The sequence below is a fragment of the Fistularia commersonii genome, chromosome 2 (assembly GCF_037954325.1).
Source record: "Fistularia commersonii isolate RoL2024-O1a breed Wild chromosome 2, RoL_Fcom_v1.0, whole genome shotgun sequence".
NCBI lineage: Eukaryota > Metazoa > Chordata > Actinopteri > Syngnathiformes > Fistulariidae > Fistularia > Fistularia commersonii.
The window spans coordinates 2,022,371-2,046,458 of NC_141285.1; the positions used below are offsets into that span (position 1 = coordinate 2,022,371).

Below are 24,088 nucleotides of genomic sequence, written 5' to 3' on the forward strand. Positions count from 1 at the left end.
TTTTTTTTCTCTCCCAAGAATGAGATGACGTGTGACGTCACGCGTCTTTTTCTCTGGAAAACACACACCGGGCTCCGTGATGTCATAGTATCGTTTTAAAATGCATTCTAATCGATCTATCTATTCATGCTGAATGTTTTTCTTTCCTGATTCGCTGCTGATCCTGTCAATCAAAACATAAACAGGAAGTGCTCAGAGAGTAAATAACAACAAGTGTCCCCCTCTGTGCAACCATCATTTCTAGCTATAATATCATGTACTATGTAGAAATACATATTTCTACACACACACACACACACACACACACACATACACACACACCATTAATATAACTTGAAACAAGATTCTCCATCAAATCCTGCCTGTAAATGATGTTGCATCCTTTCTGATGCAGCTGCTTTTTCCTGCAGTTTATTCATTCATTCATTTATTCATTCTTGATTGTTGCACATTTGGAGACCAACAAACATTTAATCACTCACTCTCTCATTTACATGTCATATAAAAACCTAAAAACTAGTCACTCTCATTCACACACATCATATAGAAACTATTCGCTCTCTCACATGACATAAAAACATAAAAATAATTCACTCTAAAATCATTCATTCACATCATATAGAAACAACCAGTCACTATCATTCACTTTTATTCTTCTATCTCTATATATATATATACATATATGTGTGTGTGTGTGCGTGTATTTTAATCTATATTTATATTATATATATATGTAATTTATTTATATCATTTTAGTAAAGATTTATAATTTCATATTAATAGAATTGTATAATTTATAATTTTTGGTCTTATATAGTTTTATATGTATATATATTATATGTATATATACATATAAAAAAATACATATATACACTGCTCGAAAACTAAAGGGAACAATAAAATAACACATCCTTAATCCGAATGAAATATTCTTAGTCAATACTTTACATAGTTGAGTTTCCTGACAACAAAATCACACTAAAAATGATTAATGGAAATCAAATGAATGAACCCAAGGAGGTCTGGATTTGGAGTCACCCTCAAAATAAAAGTATAAAAATATACTGATATATAAACGATATATATATATATATCGTTGATATAATGTCCATAAAATAAGTCAAAATGAATCAGTGGACAGTTTGACTTCACACAAGTGTGACTGACTTGGAGTTACATTGTGTTGTTTAAGTTTTCCCTTTATTTTTTTCAGCAGTATATAAATGTAGAGCATGCTTACTAACAATTTGCACAATTCTGCACGTAATTTATTTACACATATATATATTTTTATTGCATTCTTTGATGGTTGCTCCTCGGGGACAAATAAAATTTTTCTGATTCTAAGACACAATATTATTAATGTTGTTGATACAAAGCGTTTGGCATTAGGAAGGTCTGCCCTGTCCCGTGTGTGTATATGTGTGTGTGTGTGTGTGTGTGTGTGTGTGTGTGTGTGTGTGTGTGTGTGCAGCTGAGCTGCTACAGTCACGTAACCCCCCCCCCCACCGATTGGACATTCAGACGTCCAGATGTTACCCGAGAAGGGGAGGCGTTATCTTTGCACACGTTGTCACAGGGCGTGACATCACACACCCGCACACACCCGGAGGTCAAAGGTCATCACGGCTCCAACATGGAACTGATGTAAGAATTAATTTCTCTCCTGCTGAACGCGTCCGGCGTGTGCGAGTCGATGAAGCGCGTTGTGTAACCAAATACCGCAAGAGCTTATTTTTATTTTATTTTTGTAACAAATGAAAGGCATTTTGATCCGGTTATTATTATTTACCTGAATACGAATCAGAGAAACTATTTGTATGAAATTGGAGAGCATACCATCCTACCGCAGATTAAATATCTATAAATACATAAAATAATTACGTATATTTAAAAAATGTAATAAAGACTAATAAGTTAAATATATAAAAACAAGGTAGAAAAAACAAGATAAAAATAAGGTTAAAATAAAAATGGAAATAAAAAGAAAAATAAATTGATAAATGGCTGTACAATTGTATCAGGTATATTTTTTTCCCCGTCTTTGTGCAAATTATTCAAATTATTATAAATTTTTTTTTTTCCATTTTGTTACAATTCATCAACAAGTTGTAGAAGTCAAAATGTGTTTTCTCACACACACACACACACACACACACACTGTATCCTGTCACTGTCATTCTTCAAATGTGGCAGAACAAAAAATATCCTGTATCTTTGCGGTCGTCCCCGGCAACCCTGTTGATCTCTGGGCAAAGCGACAGTTGGGTTGCACTTATATATTTGAATTCTTCTTCTGTCCTCCATATTAGTGTGTGTGTGTGTTTGTGTGTGTGTTTGTGTGTGTTTGTGTCAACAGCTGCGCGCAGATTAAGGCTGGGATTGTCTTGGAGCAGCTCTAGTTATTGCGAAACCACTGCTCAGTTGGATCCAGAAGATATGGAAGTGAAGATATCACTGTGTTCAGATGGTTTTCCCATTATATACATGCATAAAATACACACATAAATATGATATGTTTCTTTTTTTTTTTTCCATCGATAATTCTAGATTTTTAAAAATCCATTTCTTGCAGGCTTTCATGTGATTTAATAATGAATTTTTGCTATTTTCCAAAGTATACTTTTGGTTGTTTTGCTGTTTTTTTTCCACCATTCTGTTGTCTATGTCTATGCTTGTTATTGCTAATTTTGCAATTTTTGTGGATGTCTTTTGCTATATTTTAATTGTCTCTTTTATTTGTGTTTATTATGAGTATTTTCAATCAGTACTGAGTTTAGAAACTCCTAATATTTTTCCCTTTGTTTCCTTTTGTATGGATGATTACATACGAAATAATGTCGGAAAATTGATATTATCATTAATGATTTTAAAGTTGAAATAAAATGCCAAAAATTTAATTTTCATTTTGTCCAATTTACATGCTACCTAGTTGGTCCACGCATAAAAATTAAAAAAGAAATGTGGCACAACCTGCCCTTCGGGGATCAATAAAGTAGATCTTTTCCTATCTGATATTTAGATAATAGCTCCCCCATTTCCCTGTGACACTGATTCCACCTGGCCTTACAAATATATTGTATAGACAATTTCAAAACCCCAATGTTGCATTGAAACACGGTAAAAATGCGCATTTGTGTTTCCGATTGCAGTTTCCTCATCAAGAAGGTTGTTGCGACAAGCCGTATGACGTCCAAATAACATTCATGACATATAATACAGTGAAATACAATATATAAAAACATAATACTCCTACCTCAAAGTCAGAAGGTTATTTTCTCTGTTTTCTCTTGGTTCTCCATCTGCTTCTTCTTCTTCTTACAGATGTTTTCCTGTTGAAATCCATGTAAATCCAATCCTGTACTCTTTTCAAACTTTTTCATGGGTTTAAAAATGCATAAAGGAATTAAAGATGACCCTAATTATTACAGTGTTTCTGGTGTTCTTTCTCTTCCTGCCGGCCATTGTACTCGGCGTTTCCTTTTTTTCTCAAAAATCAGCCATTTTTAGCGCATCTTTGTTCCTCATGATCGTGCACTAAGCGTTATAACAGGAAAACACAACAACCAAGGATGTTTGTTTGGGGGTTGATTCAAAATTTGATCGAAACTCTGTTCGTAGGCTGATTTTTTTTAGGTTCTTCTAAACCGACGTCCCACTGGATCTGCATTTCTCTGGCCAACATGCAAGATCTTTTTGGTTCATACTGGACTCATTTCCCCGTGACAATATTTACCTTTGCTGTTATTTAGCGGCGCTGATAACATGAAGCATCAAAATTACATTTTTATTTTTATTTTTTTCCAAAATTATATGATGTTCTCAAGAGTCATCCAGATCTATCATTTGAAAATGTGTTAAATGATCACATTTTAATCGTCTTGTTCCGGACTATTTATTTTAGGATTCCATCTTCTGGAATGTCACATTATTAATTATTAAGTGAAATAATTTGCCTTATACTTGTTTCATTTCCAGGAAGTGCAGAGTCACACCTTGAATTTCAAAGTACATGTTTTTTAACATTTTTATTTTATTTTCTATTATAGATGTTGTAACCATGGGACTATTTATTTTAGGATACCATCTTCTGGAGTGTCACATTATTAACTATTATGTGAAATAATTTGCCTTATACTTGTTGAATTTCCAGGAAGTGCAGAGTCACACTTTGAACTCCAAAGAACATGTTTTTTAACATTTTTATTTTATTTTTTATAATAGATGTTGCAACCATGAGACTATTTATTTTAGGATTCCATCTTCTGGAGTGTCACATTATTAATTATTATGTGAAATAATTTCCAGGAAGTGCAGAGTCACACTTTGAACTCCAAAGAACATGTTTTTTAACATTTTTATTTTTTATGACAGATGTTGCAACCATGAGACACCTTATAATTTGGTAATGCTTTATAATAGTTATCATTTTTTCAATTATTATTGAAGGGATGTGAATATAGCAGCATAAACTGTTGTTTTTGTCGTGTTTTTTTTTTCAATCTTTCCAAAGAGAGGTTGCGCCACAGGATGAAGCGTCGCCGGATTCCGTGGCTGCAGAGTGGCGACGCGAGACGGTTTCCAACAAATCTGTGTTTATTAGATGATAACAGTGTTGGGATGTTTTTTTTTTTTTTTTTTTTTGACATTTATACAAAAACAGAAAACATCAAAGACAGCAGCTTCTGATTGGCCCGTGTACTGGCCCTGTCCATCCTTCCTGTGTGCACCTGTGTGTGTGTGTGTGTGTGTGCGTTCACGTAGTGATGCTTGAAATTCCACCTTGGATTGTAAAGGAAGTTTACCGACATGTGGTGGAACTGTCACCCCGTCCGCCCCAAAAAGCAGTCTTGCACGACCCGCGCCGAGAAGCTCTGGTCCGCGGCTGCAGGATCAGCTGATCTAGTGTTTCTCACCGTTTTCTGGTGAAAAAATAAATAAATAAAAACCGCCGAAACTCTTTGCGCGCCGTCGTGTTTTGAAGATCTGCTATGTTAAAAAAAAAAAACAAAAAAAAACAAAAAAAACAACATGTGTGGTTGTGGCTCTGGTGATGGGGATCTGAAGCGTGTTTTGGGAAATTAAAGGTCCTCCAAGTCTTTATGTGTCGCCGATTAATCGGGGTGTTTTAAATGAATATTAAAAAAAAAGAAAAAAAAAAAAATCCTCCCGGGGGATCCGTGTGTGTGTGTGTCATGTTTGAAATGACAGAAATGCAACAAGTCATAAAAAAATAAAATAAAATTGCAGCATTCAAACCGGTATCCAGTCCCGAAATTCCAGTTCCGCCCCGAGGGAACGAACGACAGGGCGACGCCGCGGAATGATGCCCGGCCGCCGTCGACGGGGGAAGCTTTGAAATGGAAAGAGGCGGGGAGGAGGAAAAAGAAAAAAACAAAACAAAAAAAAAACCCGAGCAGCACCAAGTGATTAAAAAGCAAGGAGTTGAGAAAGCTGAAGGGTGGAGGTAGATGCTCACCTGGACCAGAGCCGGGACGTCGGCTGGAGGCCGACGCGGGAGACGGAGGCGGGCGGCGGCGGCGGCTAAACTCCTGTTGGACGACCTCGTGTCCACTCACCCACCAACCCACCCACTCACCCACTCACCCACCCACGGGGAACCCTGGGAGGATTCAGTTCAGCGCTGGATCCAGACGGAGGAGAAGGAACGGCCGGGGAATCTCCGCTGTCTTCTGCGGCGGCGGCCTTCGTCTCGTGCCGGGCTTTTCCGTTTCCCGAGATCGTCCGATCGCGAAAAAAAAAAAAAAAAAGCACACACACCCGCAGTCGCCAGCCTCTCTGTGTGTGTTGTATCTGCGTGTCGGTGTGTGTGTGTGTGTGTGTGTGTGTGTGTGTGTGTTTGCGCGCCTCGTCTCAGCTCCGGCCGCTGCCGCTCTGCAGTTCTTGCCTGAGCCAGGACGGCGTCGGCTGACCCAGGCGGCTCAGCAGGCGCAGCAGCTCCATGTTGTGCTCGTGGTAATACTTGGTTAGGAAGGCACGTGTCTGTGACACACACACACACACACACAAACACACACACACACACACACACACATAAACACACACACACCACACAGGCAGACAGACAGACAGACAGACAGACGCACACACACACACACACACACACACAGACACACACACACAGAAGAACAGACACACACGCATACACAGACACACACGCACGCACGCGCACACACATACACACAGACAGACAGACACACACACCACACAGACAGACAGACACACACACACACAGACAGACAGACAGACAGACACACACACACACACACGCACACACACAGAAGAACAGACACACAAACACACACGCACACACAGACACACACGCACACACAGACACACACACACACACACATAGGCAGACACACACACAGACACACACACAGACAGACACAGACAGACACACACACACACACACGCACACACACACACACCACACAGACAGACAGACACACATGCACACACACCACAAAGACACACACACGCACACACACACACACACACACACACACACACACACACACACACACACACACACACACCAATTTAAAAACTCCCATCATGCATTTTTTCTAGCATATTTTCCTTTTCCTCTATGTTTTGAATTATTCTCTCTCATAAATTCAATTAATGTTAAATGAACAGTTTTGCACCAAAAATATCTTTTTTTTTATAGAATTTTCCTTCATTTTTTTTCCCCTCTACGTCTCAACACGAGTGGAAGGGTTCATGTCAGCACATGTGGACTTCTCTCTACTTTAAGAAAGACTTTGGTTGAGATCTAAACCGTCAGCTCTCTCCCTTTCTTTTCACTTTTTCACTTTTTAAAACGTCGTATAACGTTTTATATTTTTTTCCGAATGCGCTGCGGACAGCAAAGTAGGGAATTTCACCGTGCAGGGAAACACGTTTCTAAAGGGACGATAAACGCTTCGAATGTATAAACAAAACGTGTTGCAACGAACGACTGCGGAGAAAATGAAATTACTTCCCGCACGGAATTTTAATTTAATTTCTTAATTCTAAGAAAAATACTCTAAAAAAATACTTTGAGAAAAATGTGCGCTGTCATCCTTTTACTGGCGTGACAAAAATATTTGAACACGTTATTTAAATGTTACAAGGTCGCCATAATCTTCGAATTTAAAATGACATTTTAAAAAAAGGAACAAATTAAAAATAAAATACTGGATTATTTTAAAAGCCACAGTGTCAGTCGGGAGTCATCATGCGCAAAAATTCTCCTTATGTGCATTACTTCCATTGTTTTCTGCCCAATAAACGTTTAACTGTAAAAGAATCCCTTACTTATACACATAATTAGGGTAATTATATACCTGTACTTGTAAACACACATATTTATATACGTTACATATGTCATGGTTTATGGCTTCTGAGTGTGTGTGTGTGTGTGTGTGTGTGTGTGTGTTCACCTCGGCATTCATCTCCGGATACTTCCGGCCTTTGCTCTTCCCCAGACACTTGGGTCGACCTCCCTCCAGCCGCTGACACCAGAAGCCTTTGCTCTCGTCGAACCTGTGGACACGGAGGGTTTATGAATCTGCCGTTGGTTTCCACTGCGAATCAACCTTCTCCATCCAACCCTATTCTCTGGATCCTCCTCTCTCATTACATCCACCAATCTTCTCTCTGGTCTTCCTCTAGACCTCCAATTCCAGCATCCGTCCACCAATATATTCACTGTCCCTCCTCTGTCCATGACCCGACCATCTCAGTCTGACCTTCTCTGACCTTCTCTCCAAAACATCGAACATGTGCCTCTGATGGACTCATTCCTGATCCTATCCATCCTGATCACTCCCAAAGAGAACCTCAACATCTCAAATCGTCTCCTTTCCAGAGCATACCTCCACCTCTCGAGGTTTTCCACAATCTGTTCTCTGCGGTCACTACAGATCACAATGTCATCTGCAAACATCATGGTCCATGGAGATTCCTGTCTAACCTCATCTGTCACCACTGCAGGGGTTCAGTGCTAATCCCTGATGGAGTCCCGCCTCCACCTTGAACTTCTCTGTTACGCCTATGGCACACGACACCACTTTCTCACAGCGAGCATACATGTCCTGCACCAATCTAATATACTTCACCTCCACTCCAGACTTCCTTATACAATACCTATTTTATTTATTTTATTGTACAAAGGGGAAACTCAATCATCCCAGCATTGTTACTGAGGTGAACAAGCAGAGAGTGGTGTTCTGTATCCTGGGCTCTGATTGGCTCGGCAACATCGTAGCATCATTCTCCGCGTCTCCTGCACGTAGCATCTCCACCTTCTCCGTTTCACATCGACATGTGGTCGCTACTTGTAGTGTTACTCTCTGTTCACGAGTATAGGAACTGTTTATAGGAGTGTAGGAAAGGTCAATAAGTGTGTGGAGGGTAATAAAGTTGTCAAATTTAGAAATGCAAATAACCAATCTGGCTCTGGAACATTACCCTGGTCATAAACAATAAAAATAAACATAAAAAAATGTACAACATATACAATAGGATACAAAAAATATATTCATATAAATATAAAAAGAATGCTTTGTGCAGGGAATGGATATGAAAAAAAAAGGGTGGAGAGGAAATTTGAATATTAAAAAAATTGAATGAAAATAAGTAAAGCATCCTGGAGAATATGTATAAATAAAAGACAAAATACTGCATGGATGAAAGTGGAAAGTAAAGATGGAGGTCGTGGGGCTGTGCAAAAAAAGTATTTTGGCGATGCCTGGAAGCAGCGTCGACATGCACGATATGTGTGTGTGTGTGTGTGTGTGTGTGTGTGTGGTGCGTACATCAGAGCTTGCGTGTAGTTGAAGACCGGTGTGACACCGAGGAATTTCTGGATTCCGTCCATCACCAGCGATGGGTTGGTCCGAAGCAGGGCCCCGTCCACGATGTGTAGCTACGACACACACACACACACACACACAAAGAATCAAAAATCAAGTACTTAATAGGAAGAGCATGGATATATAAACAAACCTATAATGTTGAGATAACCAAGAGCCACTTTTCTATATCAATGATGCTCAAAAAGCTGTTTCCTGAAATCGGGGAATTCTTCTCAGACGGCAGGTTTACCTGGCCGGGCTGGTAGTATTTCAGCCAGCGCTCCAGGTGGACGGCGTAAGTCCCGGGTTTAAGGCAGCGTTGCTGTAGGAGCAGCAGGTCCCGGGGAGCGGAGGCGTCCGCCGTCACCACGGCGTGGAAAGTGTGGTTGAGAGCGGCGGGGTCCTGGTGGGCTCGCTGGTGCTGCGGTGACGCATCGACACGAAAACTCAGCCGCCGATGCCGCCGCGGCACGTCGGTCGCCTCGGCGATGTTTATCGATTTAATTCTTCACCTGGTACCAGGAATACGCCCGGTCGGTCGGGCTGATCAGCACGGACAGGATCTTCGCCCGCGGCAGCAGCGCGGCGGCCCGCTTCGGCGCCAGCTCCATGGCGAAGTAGTTGGCGCTCTTCTCGAACATGAAATCTGTGCTGACGTTGGATGGGAATGGGAAGAAGTCCATGTACCTGGAGGCATCGCAGACCAACAGCTGTCATTCAGCAGCACAACCGTGAACATTTGAACCTCCCATACAGAAACATGCAATAAATCCTTTTTTCCCCCCCTCGCTTTTCACTTTTTTTTTTTTTTTTACTCCCTTACGTTCTACATATTTACATATTTCTACATATTCACATATCTAGACCAGGGGTCGGCAACCCTTTCATCTTTACACAGCGGCTCCGAGCGGCTTGGGGAAAATAAACTATAAATATTCAATTGAAGTATATTTCATTTGTGTTAATTCTTTTTTTTTTTTTTACTTTTAGTTCGAAGTTGGAAGATTATTGTGATCTTGAAATATTAAATAAAATTATATTTATTATTTTTCGCCGCTCAAAATAACGTCCCGATTTGCAGATGCTGTGCGCAGAAGTTCAGGAGCAGAAGTCCCGTAAACCGGGTAAAATAAACATTTATGAAGATATTTTGCAAATATTTATTTTTTATTGTTTACTGACACAGTCATTTTTGTCCTAATTTATTTTTAAAATTCAGGTCAAGGCTCCGCTACACGCTCTGAAAGCCCAAAGCTCAAAATGAGTTCATTACATAAATAAAATTAAATTTTTTTCCGTAATACTTTGTGAATTTCAAAAGCAACACACTTCACACTTGTTTATACAAAGTGTAAAGGTAATAAAAAGCTATATATTCAGTGGTACCTTTATTTTAGACGTCAAAAAGTAATCGCGGCTCCCGGTGTTTTCTTTTCCGAGGAAACCGGGTCCAAATGGCTCTTTGGGTGTTAAAGGTTGCCGAACCCTGGACTAGATCACATGAGTCAAACTCAAAATTCAAATGTGGCCCGCAAAGTGGAAAACGTTTACTAGCTGCAGAAAAAGAGAAGCTTAAATATCATCAGTCAAGACCATTTTCCAAAAGAAATAGTGATAAACAACTAGATTTAGATTTTGATTTCAGTTGCTCGGTTTGTGATCAAGATATATTCGTCGTTTTACATCGAAATGTTTGTGTTAAAAGCCTGACTGGAACATTTCGCTCGTGCTTTACAATGTGTTGGGGCTCAGTTGGGAAATCATTGGTATAAAGCTCGCTGAAGGTTAAATTAAATTTGATATCTCTTCAAAACATTTGAATGAAATCCAATCTGATTTGTGTGTGTGTTTGAAGCCAACAAATCAATATATATGTAGACAAATAAAGAAAAAAATTGATGTGGTCCCGTGTGTAAATTGTCCATTCCTTGAAAAATTCAAAGCTGGGAATCCATTTTAATATCAAACAAAATATTTGATTTAAGTCACTATCTACTTTCAGCAGAGCAATAAAAACTATACGCTTTAGATCGGTGTTTCCCAACCTTTTTTTGAGCCACGGCACATATTTTACAATCTAAAAATCACACGGCACACCACTGAATAAATATGTCAAAAACATTTTTTAACAAATTAGAATGAAACCGTCGTCTCAATTTACTTAGCGTGAAATCTAATATATCTGATATCTGTAGATCCGTCAAGTTGCAATGCAAATTTCCCACTGATGTGCGACACTTTTTTTCAATATCTGAAGACATGTCATCAATATGGTATTATTTGAGAGAACCGGCTATTTCTTTATCAACGCCAGAGCCGAGCTTTTCTTCTCCAATGATTTTGCCGGCAGGTTGTATTAATGTTTTGCTGTTTGGATTTAGAGACGAGTTCAGCAACTTTATAGCAGCTTTCACTGCTTCCTCACTCGTCTTGGTAGTTTTCAACAATCCTGCCTGTTTGTTTACGCAGATATAAGTACTTTTTATCTTAAAAATGTATCACGCAAAGCGTCACTGATCACTCTGATACACAGATGCACGGGTTAATTCACTACTTGCTGCCCACATAGACATAGGAAGACACATTATTTGCGTTGGATAAATAATTTTCGGACCAATCGGGTGAAAGTGGGCGTTTTTCCACGGCACACCTGACGATCTCTCACGGCACAAAATTGGCACAACAATTTTATGCAGCCCGTGACGTCTTAAAAGGTCTGATTGTCTTAAAATAAACAAGTCAAAGGCGTGCATTGACCATAAACTACATTTGTACATCAATTCCATTTTCAACAAGTGGAATTGAGAAACACAAATGATCCCTAAATGAGAGGAAACGTTGATGCAGATGGACGAGTGTTTCAGGATGGGAATACATGTTTGTGCTTCAAGGTGAAAAAGCGATGTGTCTTTTGTGTTACGAGGCCGAGTTGCGTCAAAGAGTCCAATCTATGTTTGCATCTTGACACCAAACACGGAGCTAAGTATGCTAAAGTTAGCCTTCCAGAAAAACAACAAATTGTCCAAGAATTAAAAGCCAAACTACGACGGTGGCACGAAAAGCTAGCTTTGGAACAGAGCAACTAGTGAATATTTTTTTTTACATCTATGTAGAAACATAAAATTTTGGATTTGAATTAGTCATAAATTCAGAGTTATTTAACATGGAGGTGAAGTTACATTTATTTTACAAGACATTTGGTTCTATTTATGCTGTTAAGCATTCCAGGTGGCCCTTTGAGGGCAACCATGATGCTGATGTGGCCCTCGGCCAAAATGACTTTTGTCATTTATATTTTTTGTCTTATTTTTTTCTGTCATATATCTAACCCGGAGATGCTGCTATTGTTGTATTATTGTGTTGTCTCCTGCTTTTTAAGGTTGTTTGCGTCCGTCTGTAAAAGTCTTGAATCCTTGAATTGGAACTGGAGCCACGAACGCGCTGGTTTGTTTGTTTTAAATCATGGCAACAATAACAGCACACTTGAGTGAATGCGGATGAAACCACATAAAACCTGCAATACTTGAAATACTGAAGAAAATCAAATATACATCATGGTTGCCTTAGAGGAAGTGAGACCAAGGAAAAAACACAAAGACTCCTTTGTAAACTGCGCCTCACACACACACACACACACACACACACACACACACACACACACACGGACACACACGGACACACACGGACACAAACAAAACAAAAAATCTGCCACTAGAAAATTCTTCCTTTCTCTTAAGATTAAAATCTTGAACTCAGTTCAAAAAGAAGCCACTGATGACTGACATGATGACTGAGGCGCGCGCGCGCGCACACACACACACACACACACACACACACACACACACACACACACACACACACACACACACACACACACACACACACACACACACACACACACACACACACACACACACACACACACACACACACAGACACAGACACAAACAAAACAAAAAATCTGCCACTAGAAAATTCTTCCTTTATCTTAAGATTAAAATCTTGAACTCAGTTCAAAAAGATGCCACTGATGACTGACATGATGACTGAGGCAGGCGCGCGCACACACACACACACACGCACGCACGAACACACACACACACACACACACACACACTGCAATTCTTGATCACTTGCCAAGAAGAACTCCCTATTGTCTGTTAATTGTGAAAAATAGTGAATAAAAACAAAGAGAAAAGCCATTAACTCCAGATATAGAGATCGATGGTGGTTCAGAAACTCCATCGTTTCAAGGCTTGAGTTGAAACCAGAACGTTCCCCCCGAGGAAAAGCTCCACGAAGGCGACTATTGCCGCTTTACCAGTCGATCCCGTTGTCGTAGTTGGGTCCACTGAAGAACTGGACCTCCTCGAAGGTGACGGGGCTGGGGAAGGAGCTGGTGATGGCGGGGTGGAGGCTCAGGTACGAGTGCAGCGCCGTGGTTCCTGCGCGACGAGAGAGAGGTCAGGGGGACGGGACGCCGCTGAAATCTTATACGCTTCCGCGTTCACGGCGAATCTGTGCGACGCACTGAGTTGAATATATACTGCTCAAAAAAATAAAGGGAACGCTTGAACAACACAATGTAACTCCAAGTCAATCCCACTTGTGTGAAATCATAGTGTCCACTCAGGAAGCAACACACATTCATTTGGACTTGTTTTAAGGACATTACATCAAAGTTGGATCAGCCTGGAGTTTGTTTTTACACTTTAATTTTGAGTGTGATTCCTAATCCAGACCTCCATGGGTTGATACAATTGATTTCCATTGATCATTTTGGTGTGATTTTGTTGTCGGCACATTCAACTGTGTAAAGAGCAAAGTATTTCATAAGAATATTTCATTCATTTAGATCGAGGATGTGTTTTTTAAGTGTTCCCTTTATTTTTTTGAGCAGCGTAGATTTAGGATGGGAAAATGTTCCCATTGGAGGAAACAAACGGCGCACCTGTTTTCTGCGGCCCGATCACAAGGAACCTTGGGAGACGGTCGCACGTCTTTTCTTTGGACCAAATATCTTTGTGTCTTTTGTCCTGGCAAGGGATCTGAAAGCAATCGGACACAGAAAAAAAAAAAGAAAGAAAATAAATCATAAAAATCAATGATAAAGGAATAAAAATGGATCATTTAACGGTTAAAACACATTCAAACGTCACGTCAACATAAACGATAAACGTCCACGCCTGTGAGAACTTTGAATCGCGGCAGATAAACTGATGCCAAGATAGTTGAATCATGCAAAACACGTTCGTGTTTAGGAGCCAGGATTTTAAAGAGAAAAAACATGGGGAAAAAAAAATAGATCTTGCACGGCAGTTACTGTCTTAAATAATTACATTTTTCCCCTTTTTTTTTCCCCCAGAATTTGCACCACTGAAACGCAATGCAGTCGAAAGCAGCGAAAGCGGTTGCGATTCCTTTAGCTCCCTTCACCCCAGGTATGCAAAAGAAATAGACATTTATTTTTACACACACACCTGCCAGAGGGGGTCCTTCTCCTCCGGAAACATCTGGAAGTACTTCTCTGCCAGGCTGACAGGGGGCAGCGTCTGCAGGCGTAGGTTGGTCCAGCACTGGACGAACTTCACCAGAGACTCGAAGGTGTAAAGGCCGAGGCGGTCGTTGCCGTAGTTGGACAGGTGAGTCATGAAGATGCTGATCTGGGTTGAGACGTGAAGAATGACGCGAAAAAACCCTTATTTTCAGATTTATTTTTCCAACACTTATCCCAAAGTAATACCTTGTTATACTTACACGTCTCATATCTCGTTCAGTTGAGGATTTATCGAGTTTCGGGTGATTTCCGCCTTTTCGTGGTTCTCGTTTTTAAGTTGTTAGCGGCTTAGACGCTCCCCTAATTTCACGCTAATTTCGAGGTAAGTGCTTTTTTTTTTCCACTTTAATGTGATTTCGTGTTTTCTTTTTTGTGAAATTACTTGCCAATTTTACACATTTGCAAATCTTAGGAGATTTCGTGCTGACTCTTACTTTGCACCAACCTTTTTAAATTTAAAAAAGGCCCTTTATTTATTTTTTTTTCTTTTTTAAGAATTTCACTTTACACCAAAAGAGGTTCCCTGACTGCACATATGACAATGTTGACTCTTACATTTAAAAGACAAACTACCTTACATTTATTAAGGTAAATAACTTACTAAATAACACCTTACAATTATCTATTACTGTTGTGTTTTTTACTTGAAACTCTGGCACAACAATTTCCTTCAGGATTAATAAAGTTGTTCTCATCTCATCTCATTTTATTTTTTAAATTTTTTTGAAACCAGAGGGTAAATGACTGGAAATGTTGTTTGAAAACAACCATATTGTCAAAATAATGAACAAAAAAAAAACAACAAAAAAACAAAAAACAGACATGGCTTCATCTAAATGTAGTGAATTATACAGTTAAAAAAAAAAAAAAAAATTCTAAATTAAAATGATAAATGCTCTTCTTACAGGGTTCAGGAGGATGGTGAGGAAGAGTTCTCCTCCACGGATGCTTTTGTCCAGCTCCTTGGAGCCTCCTGGGTATTCGCTGTAGAAGATGGTGTGTGTGAAAAGGCCGCACGTCTGTCTGGGCAGCACCTGAATGGTACAAACAAACACACACAGGTAAAATGACGCTCCGTTTTGATGCATTTCCTTGTACAACAGGTTCATCCAAACCTAACGTGGCTACAAGTCACACTTTTTTTTTCATGATTTGGTTGGACTTATACTCGGGCGAGACTTAAATATTAAAATACATTCAGTAATTTCACGCTTTTCACGCTCTCGACTTGTGCTTCTCCTGCACCGTGGAAAATTTAAAAGTTAAAACATCAACGTATAAAGACAACTGAGAAACACTGAGCACACACACCCTCATATCCTGCAGATTATAAGCTGCAAGTAGTGAAACATGCAGCCGAAAACGGTAATCGAGGAGCGGAAATAAGTTTGGAGTGAGCGAGAAACTAGCGAAGGACTGGCGGGTTGTTGCCACGGCGATGAATATAAATGACTTTACAGGAGGACCTTCTGAGTGTTATCGCTTCATGCCACACAACAGCACAGACAACAATGTCCCAAAATATGTTATGTTAACACAGCAGACACCTATTTAGCCTGATTATTATTATTATTATTATTGTAACAACCCTGTGGTACTGTTTAGAGCAGTGGTCCCCAGCCACAATTGGTATCGGGCCGCCCAATAAATAATCAATCTTTTCCGTTCGATTTATTATCTTTATTTTGCAAAATGACCGGAATCTCTCGGCTACATCTAGGTCACTTGAGCGCCCCCCAAAAAAAAAATTTAACCCCACAATCTAGCAAAAAGAAGTAAAAAAACAGAGCTTTTTGAAAGTTTCTTCTCAAAAGGGAAAAGGCCCAGTGAAGAGACAGAAGAAGAGCTGACAACTTCCAAGAAAAAGAAAGCTTTAAACAGACAATACCAGGAGTTTTGTTTGAAATATGGAGTTATCGCAACAGGTGATTCCCACAGATCAGTGTTTTGGGAGGAGAGAGCGAGCGCTGGGAGGGAGAAGATGAAGCGCAGCCACGGTTGCTTCATTGTTCTTATAAGATAAAGTTTAACTAGCAAACGGTCGTGGTTGGGCACGTGCACTCGGACATCACACTATAACTTGCCTTTCAAGGTGAAATTGACCCCAAAAATGCCACTTATAGTCCAGTGCGACTTATATATATATATATATATATATACACTGCTCAAAAAAATAAAGGGAACACTTAAAAAACACATCCTAGATCTAAATGAATGAAATATTCTTATGAAATACTTTGCTCTTTACACAGTTGAATGTGCCGACAACAAAATCACACCAAAATGATCAATGGAAATCAATTGTATCAACCCATGGAGGTCTGGATTAGGAATCACACTTAAAATGAAAGTGTAAAAACAAACTCCAGGCTGATCCAACTTTTAATGTAATGTCCTTAAAACAAGTCCAAATGAATCTGTGTTGCTTCCTGAGTGGACACTATGATTTCACACAAGTGGGATTGACTTGGAGTTACATTGTGTTGTTCAAGTGTTCCCTTTATTTTTTTGAGCAGTATATGTTTTTTTCTTTGTCATTAGGCATATTTAAGGCTGCTGCGACTTAAGAGTCCGAAAAATACGGTATCCATATTTAGATTTTCTTCAGTGGACGACTGGAAAAAGGGTCGCTTTTAAGATTACGACTGACTGCAAAAATGACGTTCGGGGAAACAAATCAAATTAAAAAGCACAGAAAAAACTGATGAAGGTGAGCCCAGGAGTGAGGACGGGTAATAAATAAGGATACAAAACTTAACAATAAACACTTTCTGTCACGGATGGCGGACGGAAAAAGCCCATTAGGTGCGTCGCGGTTCGGACGGGGGCTCAGAGGGACCGACCTGGATGCCGCTATGGACGAAGCCGCGTCGGTAGCGCGCGGGCCGGAGGTGTGGATACTCCTCGGTGCTGGTCACCTGGATGTCCCACACCAGCTTCCAGGCCTCAAATAGCTGGCTGTGGACCGGGTAAACCCCCGAGTGGTGGGGAGACACGGCGTAGTGCATATCTGTCGGGATACCGTGCTCCTGCAGGGGGAACGGAGAGCCGTCAACTCTGAATTGAATCTGGAGGAAATTTCAAAAAAAAAAAGAAATAAAATAAAGGTGGTCTTACATTCGCGAAGACCTTGTTGACCCTCATCTGCTCGGCCAAGACGGTGACGTTGTGAAAGAGGTGTGGTTGCATGTGGCTCCACATGTGAGGAAACCACCAGAAGTCCATCCTGTGTCGGAGGAGCATGTCGTCCCCCAGGTCCTCCTCGTCCGTTCCTGCACAACCAGGAAAACATCCACCGTTAGTTTCTACTATTGAAGATTTTTTTTTAAATGCAATTTAATGCAATTTTTTTTTTTTTTTTTTTTTGGAATATTTGTGCCACAGGCTGGCTGGATTTTTTTTTTTTTTCTTTAAACACACCAGTGACAAATGATGTTTTTAACAGCTAAAGACGATGAAATAAAAAAAAAAAAAAAGAAACTTATTATATTATGAAACTTATTATAAAACAGTGCGCACCTGTGTGAAAGAACTTCCCGGAGAATCCCAAGTTGAAGGTAAAATTAGGGACGACCGTTCTCAGCTTTCTTTGAGTGTTTAGCAAAGCCTTTGGAAATAAAGATACTTGTGAGGTTCATAAAATTCTTCTTCTTCAGCAGTTGATAAAAAAAAATCAGTTTACCAAGTCACATTAGGTAACATCGTCAGACTTCCTCAATTTAACATTTGGTTAATGTATGTTAGCGTAAATTGTGTTCATGAGGAATTAAACATCAATCTTGACTGAATTGTGTTTATAGAGATCTTAAACTTTGTTGTTTTGTTTTTTGAATGGATCTAATGATTTTCAGTTTTTATTCAAACAATTCTATCCATTGAGCAACACTAAATAGCAGAGGAAAGTCTCGGTGAAGCCATCGTGAGCTTGGACGGGGAAAGAAAGATTTTATTCAGAACAATAATAAATAAAACAGCACGCGCCTCCATGGTTGCTTGCTTACGTGAATCCAAACGACGCGTGAAAGATTTCGCAATTCTTCCCGTACCATTCGGCGCTTCGGTGACAACCAATGTTTTTCATTGCTTTGGGCCTTCGATTGCTCTTTGCGTTATCTACTTTAGCGCGAGGCGTAAAATATTTACTCGAGAATTAAAACGGGCGGCGTTCACACATCCGGGAAGCGGCGACGACAGGGACGGCGATCCTTTTTTCCATCGCACGACGAACGCGACCTACCTCCACGTCGGACACCTTCATCCGAGTCCCCTCTTTTCCCACAAATATATCATCCACGTCCACCAGGATATACCGGTCTAAGGAAAGATTCAGTCTCTTCCCGGTCAAGTAGGCGATGGCGTCGATGAACACCAATTTGTGAAGCCAGAAGCTGAGGTTGTTTCCAAACATGACTCTCTGAATGCCGTCGAGAAGCCCCACGTCCTGGATGACGGTGGCGTGAAGCGCCCGCTGGAAGACGGGCCCGATGTTGGCCACGGCCTCGAAGGACTTGGTGCTGGCCAGGAGCACCGGTTCGTAGGTAGAGTGGTTGGACTGGAAAATGGTCCAGTCGTCCCCCGGTAACGGGCCCTGCTCCACCTGGTTGGGCTTGGTGATGTAGAGGAGTGGGGCGTTGGGGTTGATGCGGTAGTCCCTGAGACCCAAGTGTGAGTATAGAAAAAGGGGGAAACCCTTGAGCTGGGCGCTGAGAAAGGAGTTTTCGTTCGCTTTGTAGAAGCCAATGACGCCGACTTCGTACTCGGCACAGTACTTGTCCAGCAATTCGCGGTTCCACGTGTCCAGGTTGACGTATTTCAACAGATTTTCATAGATTATCAGTGCGTAGCGCCCGTGGTTACCCTCCGTCAGCGTGGGTATGTCACCTTTACCGGGAGCTATTTCTGTCCGGTAGTGGAAGCGACTCGACTCTAATATGGCTATAATTTCCTGCCCCAACTGGGAAAAGATGCTCTCGACAAACACCAGAATGACCGGTTCCGTCCTGGAGTTGTCTATCGTCCTCACGAAACGTTGTCGGATCTGGCGCGGGGGCGGCGGCTGCTCGGGCCACGGCGGTAGCCTCTGGACTCCCGACTCTCCTCCGTCGGCGCCCAGACCCAGTCCCGGAGATAACTCTAACCCGCAGTCACTGAAGGGCAACGGAGGGGCTTCCTTGATTTTGGGGTTGTTGCTGACATAGTAGGCTAGGAAGGCCATGGACAGCAAGCAGAAAACGATGAGTGCCAGGATGAGGCGGTGAAGCTCCAGCTGGCGGACAGCTCGCATTAGGTGGGTCGCAAAGCTGGCGCCTACCATGATGTTGGAGGGGGGAGGCCGGGCTGGGTCGTGAGCGGCAGCGGGGAGCTGGCAGACAGAGCTCGGGCGTGGAAGAGGGATGGGAGGAGGAGGAAAATCCAACAGTAGACACTGGCACTGTGCTGTACTGTGGAATAGCCATTTACACTAAGTCACCATGGCCAGCAGCATCCATTACCTTCTCGCAACGTCTCGCTTGGGACCGTAAATATCACTATTTCGATGACGGATGGGGGGGTCGATAGATGGAATGTGAAATACCGGCGGAGGGTAGGGGGACCAAAGAGCAGCCGGTTTGGGGGAAAAAGGTAATCGATGGTGTTTTCGGGACCAATTCGGCCTTCAGAATCAAGTCCGGTCTCTTACGACTCAGTAGGCGCTACACGCATCCCTGCTTTAGATGCCTGTATTTTTTCTCAACAGGGTCTGAGCGGGGGGTCTGTGCTGCTGGGCTGCCTGCCCTCCTGCCACAGAGCCTGGACATCCCAGGTGAAGACACCTGGACAAAAGACAAAAAGAGAGTTTTTAACTCGACTGACCTGACCTGCAACACCATACAACCAATGCTATGCGTATACATATGGAGGAATTAAAACAATGACAAATGGAAACAACAAAAAAAAGATATCAGAAATCGGATAAGGCGGGGAGAACTCGTCCCACAGGTTACCAACATAAAAGTTTTTCATTCAGATTTGTGCTTTCAGTTGCTCGAACCCCTTGCAGAAAAGGGTACGCCGACTCCGCAAATTACAGTTCCCAAAGAGATCCAGTAGATACCATTATGTTTTTTCATTGCACAGCTATTTTGAACGTGAAAAGCTAAACAAAAACGTCCAGATTCACACCGCACCGTTATCTTTTCTTACTTCCTGTTTTGTGGCGAGCTCTGTTCGCCTTATCGCTGAGCGGCTCCTTGTCCCTGAATTTGTCAACTGGCATCGGGTACTGAAACACGTACCTCCCGTCTTTCCTGCTTTGACCAATAAGAGCACAAGTTCTCTGCATCCCTTGGTGACGCAACATGCCCGTAAAAGGCAAATAAAAAGCCAAATATTTGATACAGGAGGACTGACTGGAGGAGCACTGGAGGACCACTGAGCAAAGCGGTCTTCTTGGACTCAAAGAGTAGCAAGAAGTGCTACGGAGCCGATCCGGAGGACAATATCTACATCCAGAAGGGCAGCTAATAGCAATGGCTTCTTGGGACCCATTTATAGCGCAAACGCACAAAGATCCAATGGATTTGGTTAAAAAAACCAAAGGGACGATTGGTGGTGGTGGGGTTGGTTGCTACCAGAGATGCAAGGTAGCAACCAAAAGAAGACTAAGAAGAGGAAATGGGGTAAAGCAAGTGCAAGAAAGGAATCCCAAAACCAACCGATGGAGAGAAGAATTAGCCACAGTGATTATGCATTTGGAACTTTGCTGAACGTCTTCCGATTAAGGAGTGCAGGGTGTCTTTTCCACTGCAACGCCTCAATATGTGAACCATTCACTAAATCCTCAGCCTCAAACTGATCGAAGATATAAGCTACTGATAAACAGCATTGACTGATCCTTTACTCCGTATTGACAGACTGCTAAATTATAGAAATATCAGCTTTTATACTCATGATTTTTAATTACAGTCACCACTCCATGTATATTAATTCACATTTTCTCTGACAGCAGACGCAGAATGAGCTATGACAAACTTATTTACTTTATTCTGTGCATAGTTTACAATCAATAGTTTATTTTTTCTAATTTCCTCGTTCACTGATAAAAAGATATGACACGTATGAAAGCAAAGGTGGAGAAAAATAAAGCACAGAATTGTTGTGGTGAATTCTTTAAATCAGTGAGAGCCACTGTCTGTCTATCTATTGTTATAGTGTGTGGGCTTACGTAACTGAGACAAGCATCTTGACATGATTGATGAGGAACTGATAGATGTGTGAGAAAATACGATCCTTAAAAAAAAAAAAATAAAAAAAATAAATAAATAAATAAATCACACGATAATAAAAGGCGAAAAAAAACATAATGCTGATGCCTCCTTTTTGTATTTTGTGTGCTTTATTTCCTCTTTTTTTTTTTTGTTCTTAAACTGTTATATCACTGGTCTTAAATCTATAACTTTTACCATTAATTCAGGTCTTCTGATATCTAATCAGTTTTTAATTTGATCAAATTCTGTCCATTAATTCCTTTGGATCTTTCAGTTCTCTTTTTGAAACATTTCTGGATCATAATTTCTGTGTTTCTGGATCACACTTTAAGTATTTAAGACCTCAATTTATCTTGTATAAATTAAAATATTTCTTGCCTTAAACTGGCACATTTCTTTCCTTACATTCAAGTATTACAATTGCTTTCCATATTTCTAAAAGCCGATTCATGTATTTCAAGCACTGAGCTAATGAATTTTTTGATTTAACTTTTTTTACTTTGGAAAATTAAATCTTTTTGAAATCTTTGTGGCTTTAAATTGATGAATCATAAAATAAAGACTACTGGTATTGTTCGATAATTTTCGGTAACCATTCTATTTTCTGTACTTTGTCACTTTTCTCTCGTGAGAAACATTCCCATTGCATTTTAACTGCCGACAACCGCTGATGCAAACGTACACTAACTTACACTGCAAAAGCAATATTAGCCAACAGATATTAAATCTATCAGTCACACAAGCAACTCATCAAAACCACAACAGAAATCATTTATCGTTAGTACTTTAAGTATTTTCCTCAAAAGTTGAAATCTGTTTTTCAACCAATCCCATAACAAAGTTGATATCAGCAGCAGTTTACATGGAAAAGAATGCTTCAGTGATCATAATACAATTTTTCTTGCGACACAAAAATGTTTTTTTTTTCATGCACAAAAATTACGAGACATTTTGGACTGGTTAGCTGAACTGTTCTGGAATGAAACATTTCTGAATTCCTATCACTCGCAGCTTCTCCACACAAACCCAACTCAATTATCACAGAAACAACACTTCGTTAGGCTACTCCACTGTAAAGAAATACAGAAATGTGAAAAAAGACCACCTACCCTAAAAAAAAAAACAAATGAGACACCCGGTCAAACATCCGTCAGAGTTGGGTTAGGTTATGTCAAGCGGAAAGCTTATTCTGTCTTGCTTTTATTGTCAAAAGCTGCAAGAAATAGCATGCAAACTCCTCCCATGCACAAGCCGGAGCTCAGGTTGACCAGCTCCTGGTGTTGGTCGATCAACTTCATTCATATTCCGTGAGAAGAACAGGTGAAACAACAATCAGGTAAAGATGATTAAAGTCTGTCGTGGGAGAGATTGGTCGAAATGGAGCGTGTCAGGAAATCTGACGGCTAATCACATGGAAATGAGTAACATCATAAAAGAATTCTTAAAAACCCAACACCTTTTTTCCTTGGCAGTCACACCAGTCGTTCAACTCAACAGCATTCCATCCAGGCCACCTCACTTTACTACACTGTCAGCAAGAATTACATGTCTAGCCAGACCGACGAGGCAATGACAGCAAGAGACGCAATTTGGAAAAGACGTGTCTGATTTGTGGGTGCACAATAACACTTCCTTAAGAGCTGAGCCTAAATGACCTCGAGAACAGATTCAAAGTGTTTATTGTCACATGGTTGGTGTAGAAACCAGTTTCCCTGTACAGGTACATTTTCACAGCGAAAATAGAGAATGAAAAACAATGTAAGATTTTTTTTTGGGGGGGGGGGAAGAAATGGATCGTAATTGAGTTTTTCATGAATATCATTTAACTAAAATAGTTAATTCCATTGAAACTTTGCTATAGTGAAAAACTTCAGCTCGGGCTTCAAGCTTGGTTTCACAATTATTCAGTGAACTTATCAGTTACTTCTGCTCATATGTTTGATAAGCTAAATTAACCTGAAATAAAACACTCAAACATGATAGGAAACATAAACACCAAGTTAGTTATTACTGGCAAATTAGGAAAACTAGCAAGCAACATCAGATAGGATACTAATGAATATGTTAACTTTAGCTTCTAAACTGCAAAACTCACAGGGTGCTTGAAACCCAGCTAACACACAAAGTTGCAATCAGAGTGTAAAACATATTTTCGTGTCCTTTCGGTGTCAGTGTACAGCGATCCCTCGCTATAACGCGGTTTACTTTTCACAGTTTCGCTACTTCACGGATTTGCATGGTGCATTGTGTTCTGCATTCTGATTGACTAAAAAGTCACTCCGCTTCTTCTCTACTTGTGCATCAATAACGTCGCAGTTTAACATGTACACGTATGTAAAACAGCTTGCCGAATTTACATGACGTACGTGCAAATTCTCTTGCGATTTCGAGTTTCTCTAAAACCCGTAATGTTGACG

At 40.7% G+C, this 24,088-nt stretch overlaps 1 protein-coding gene across 1 annotated transcript in view; it reads right to left on the reverse strand.

Annotated features, from left to right (window-relative positions):
• Nucleotides 1-2,518: 2,518 nt before the first annotated feature.
• Nucleotides 2,519-24,088, reverse strand: part of ndst2a (N-deacetylase/N-sulfotransferase (heparan glucosaminyl) 2a) — a 31,463-nt gene continuing 9,893 nt past the window's right edge. The window contains exons 3-15 of the mRNA XM_086163983.1: nucleotides 18,662-20,237; nucleotides 17,944-18,031; nucleotides 17,542-17,696; nucleotides 17,268-17,453; nucleotides 15,330-15,458; nucleotides 14,348-14,530; nucleotides 13,819-13,915; nucleotides 13,189-13,312; nucleotides 9,380-9,554; nucleotides 9,118-9,288; nucleotides 8,829-8,938; nucleotides 7,452-7,554; nucleotides 2,519-6,003 (exon numbers count right to left, since the gene is read on the reverse strand). Coding sequence (XP_086020109.1) covers nucleotides 5,875-6,003; nucleotides 7,452-7,554; nucleotides 8,829-8,938; nucleotides 9,118-9,288; nucleotides 9,380-9,554; nucleotides 13,189-13,312; nucleotides 13,819-13,915; nucleotides 14,348-14,530; nucleotides 15,330-15,458; nucleotides 17,268-17,453; nucleotides 17,542-17,696; nucleotides 17,944-18,031; nucleotides 18,662-19,738 — 2,727 coding nt within the window. The 5' untranslated portion in view covers nucleotides 19,739-20,237 and the 3' untranslated portion in view covers nucleotides 2,519-5,874. The remainder of the gene's footprint in view (nucleotides 6,004-7,451; nucleotides 7,555-8,828; nucleotides 8,939-9,117; nucleotides 9,289-9,379; nucleotides 9,555-13,188; nucleotides 13,313-13,818; nucleotides 13,916-14,347; nucleotides 14,531-15,329; nucleotides 15,459-17,267; nucleotides 17,454-17,541; nucleotides 17,697-17,943; nucleotides 18,032-18,661; nucleotides 20,238-24,088) is intronic.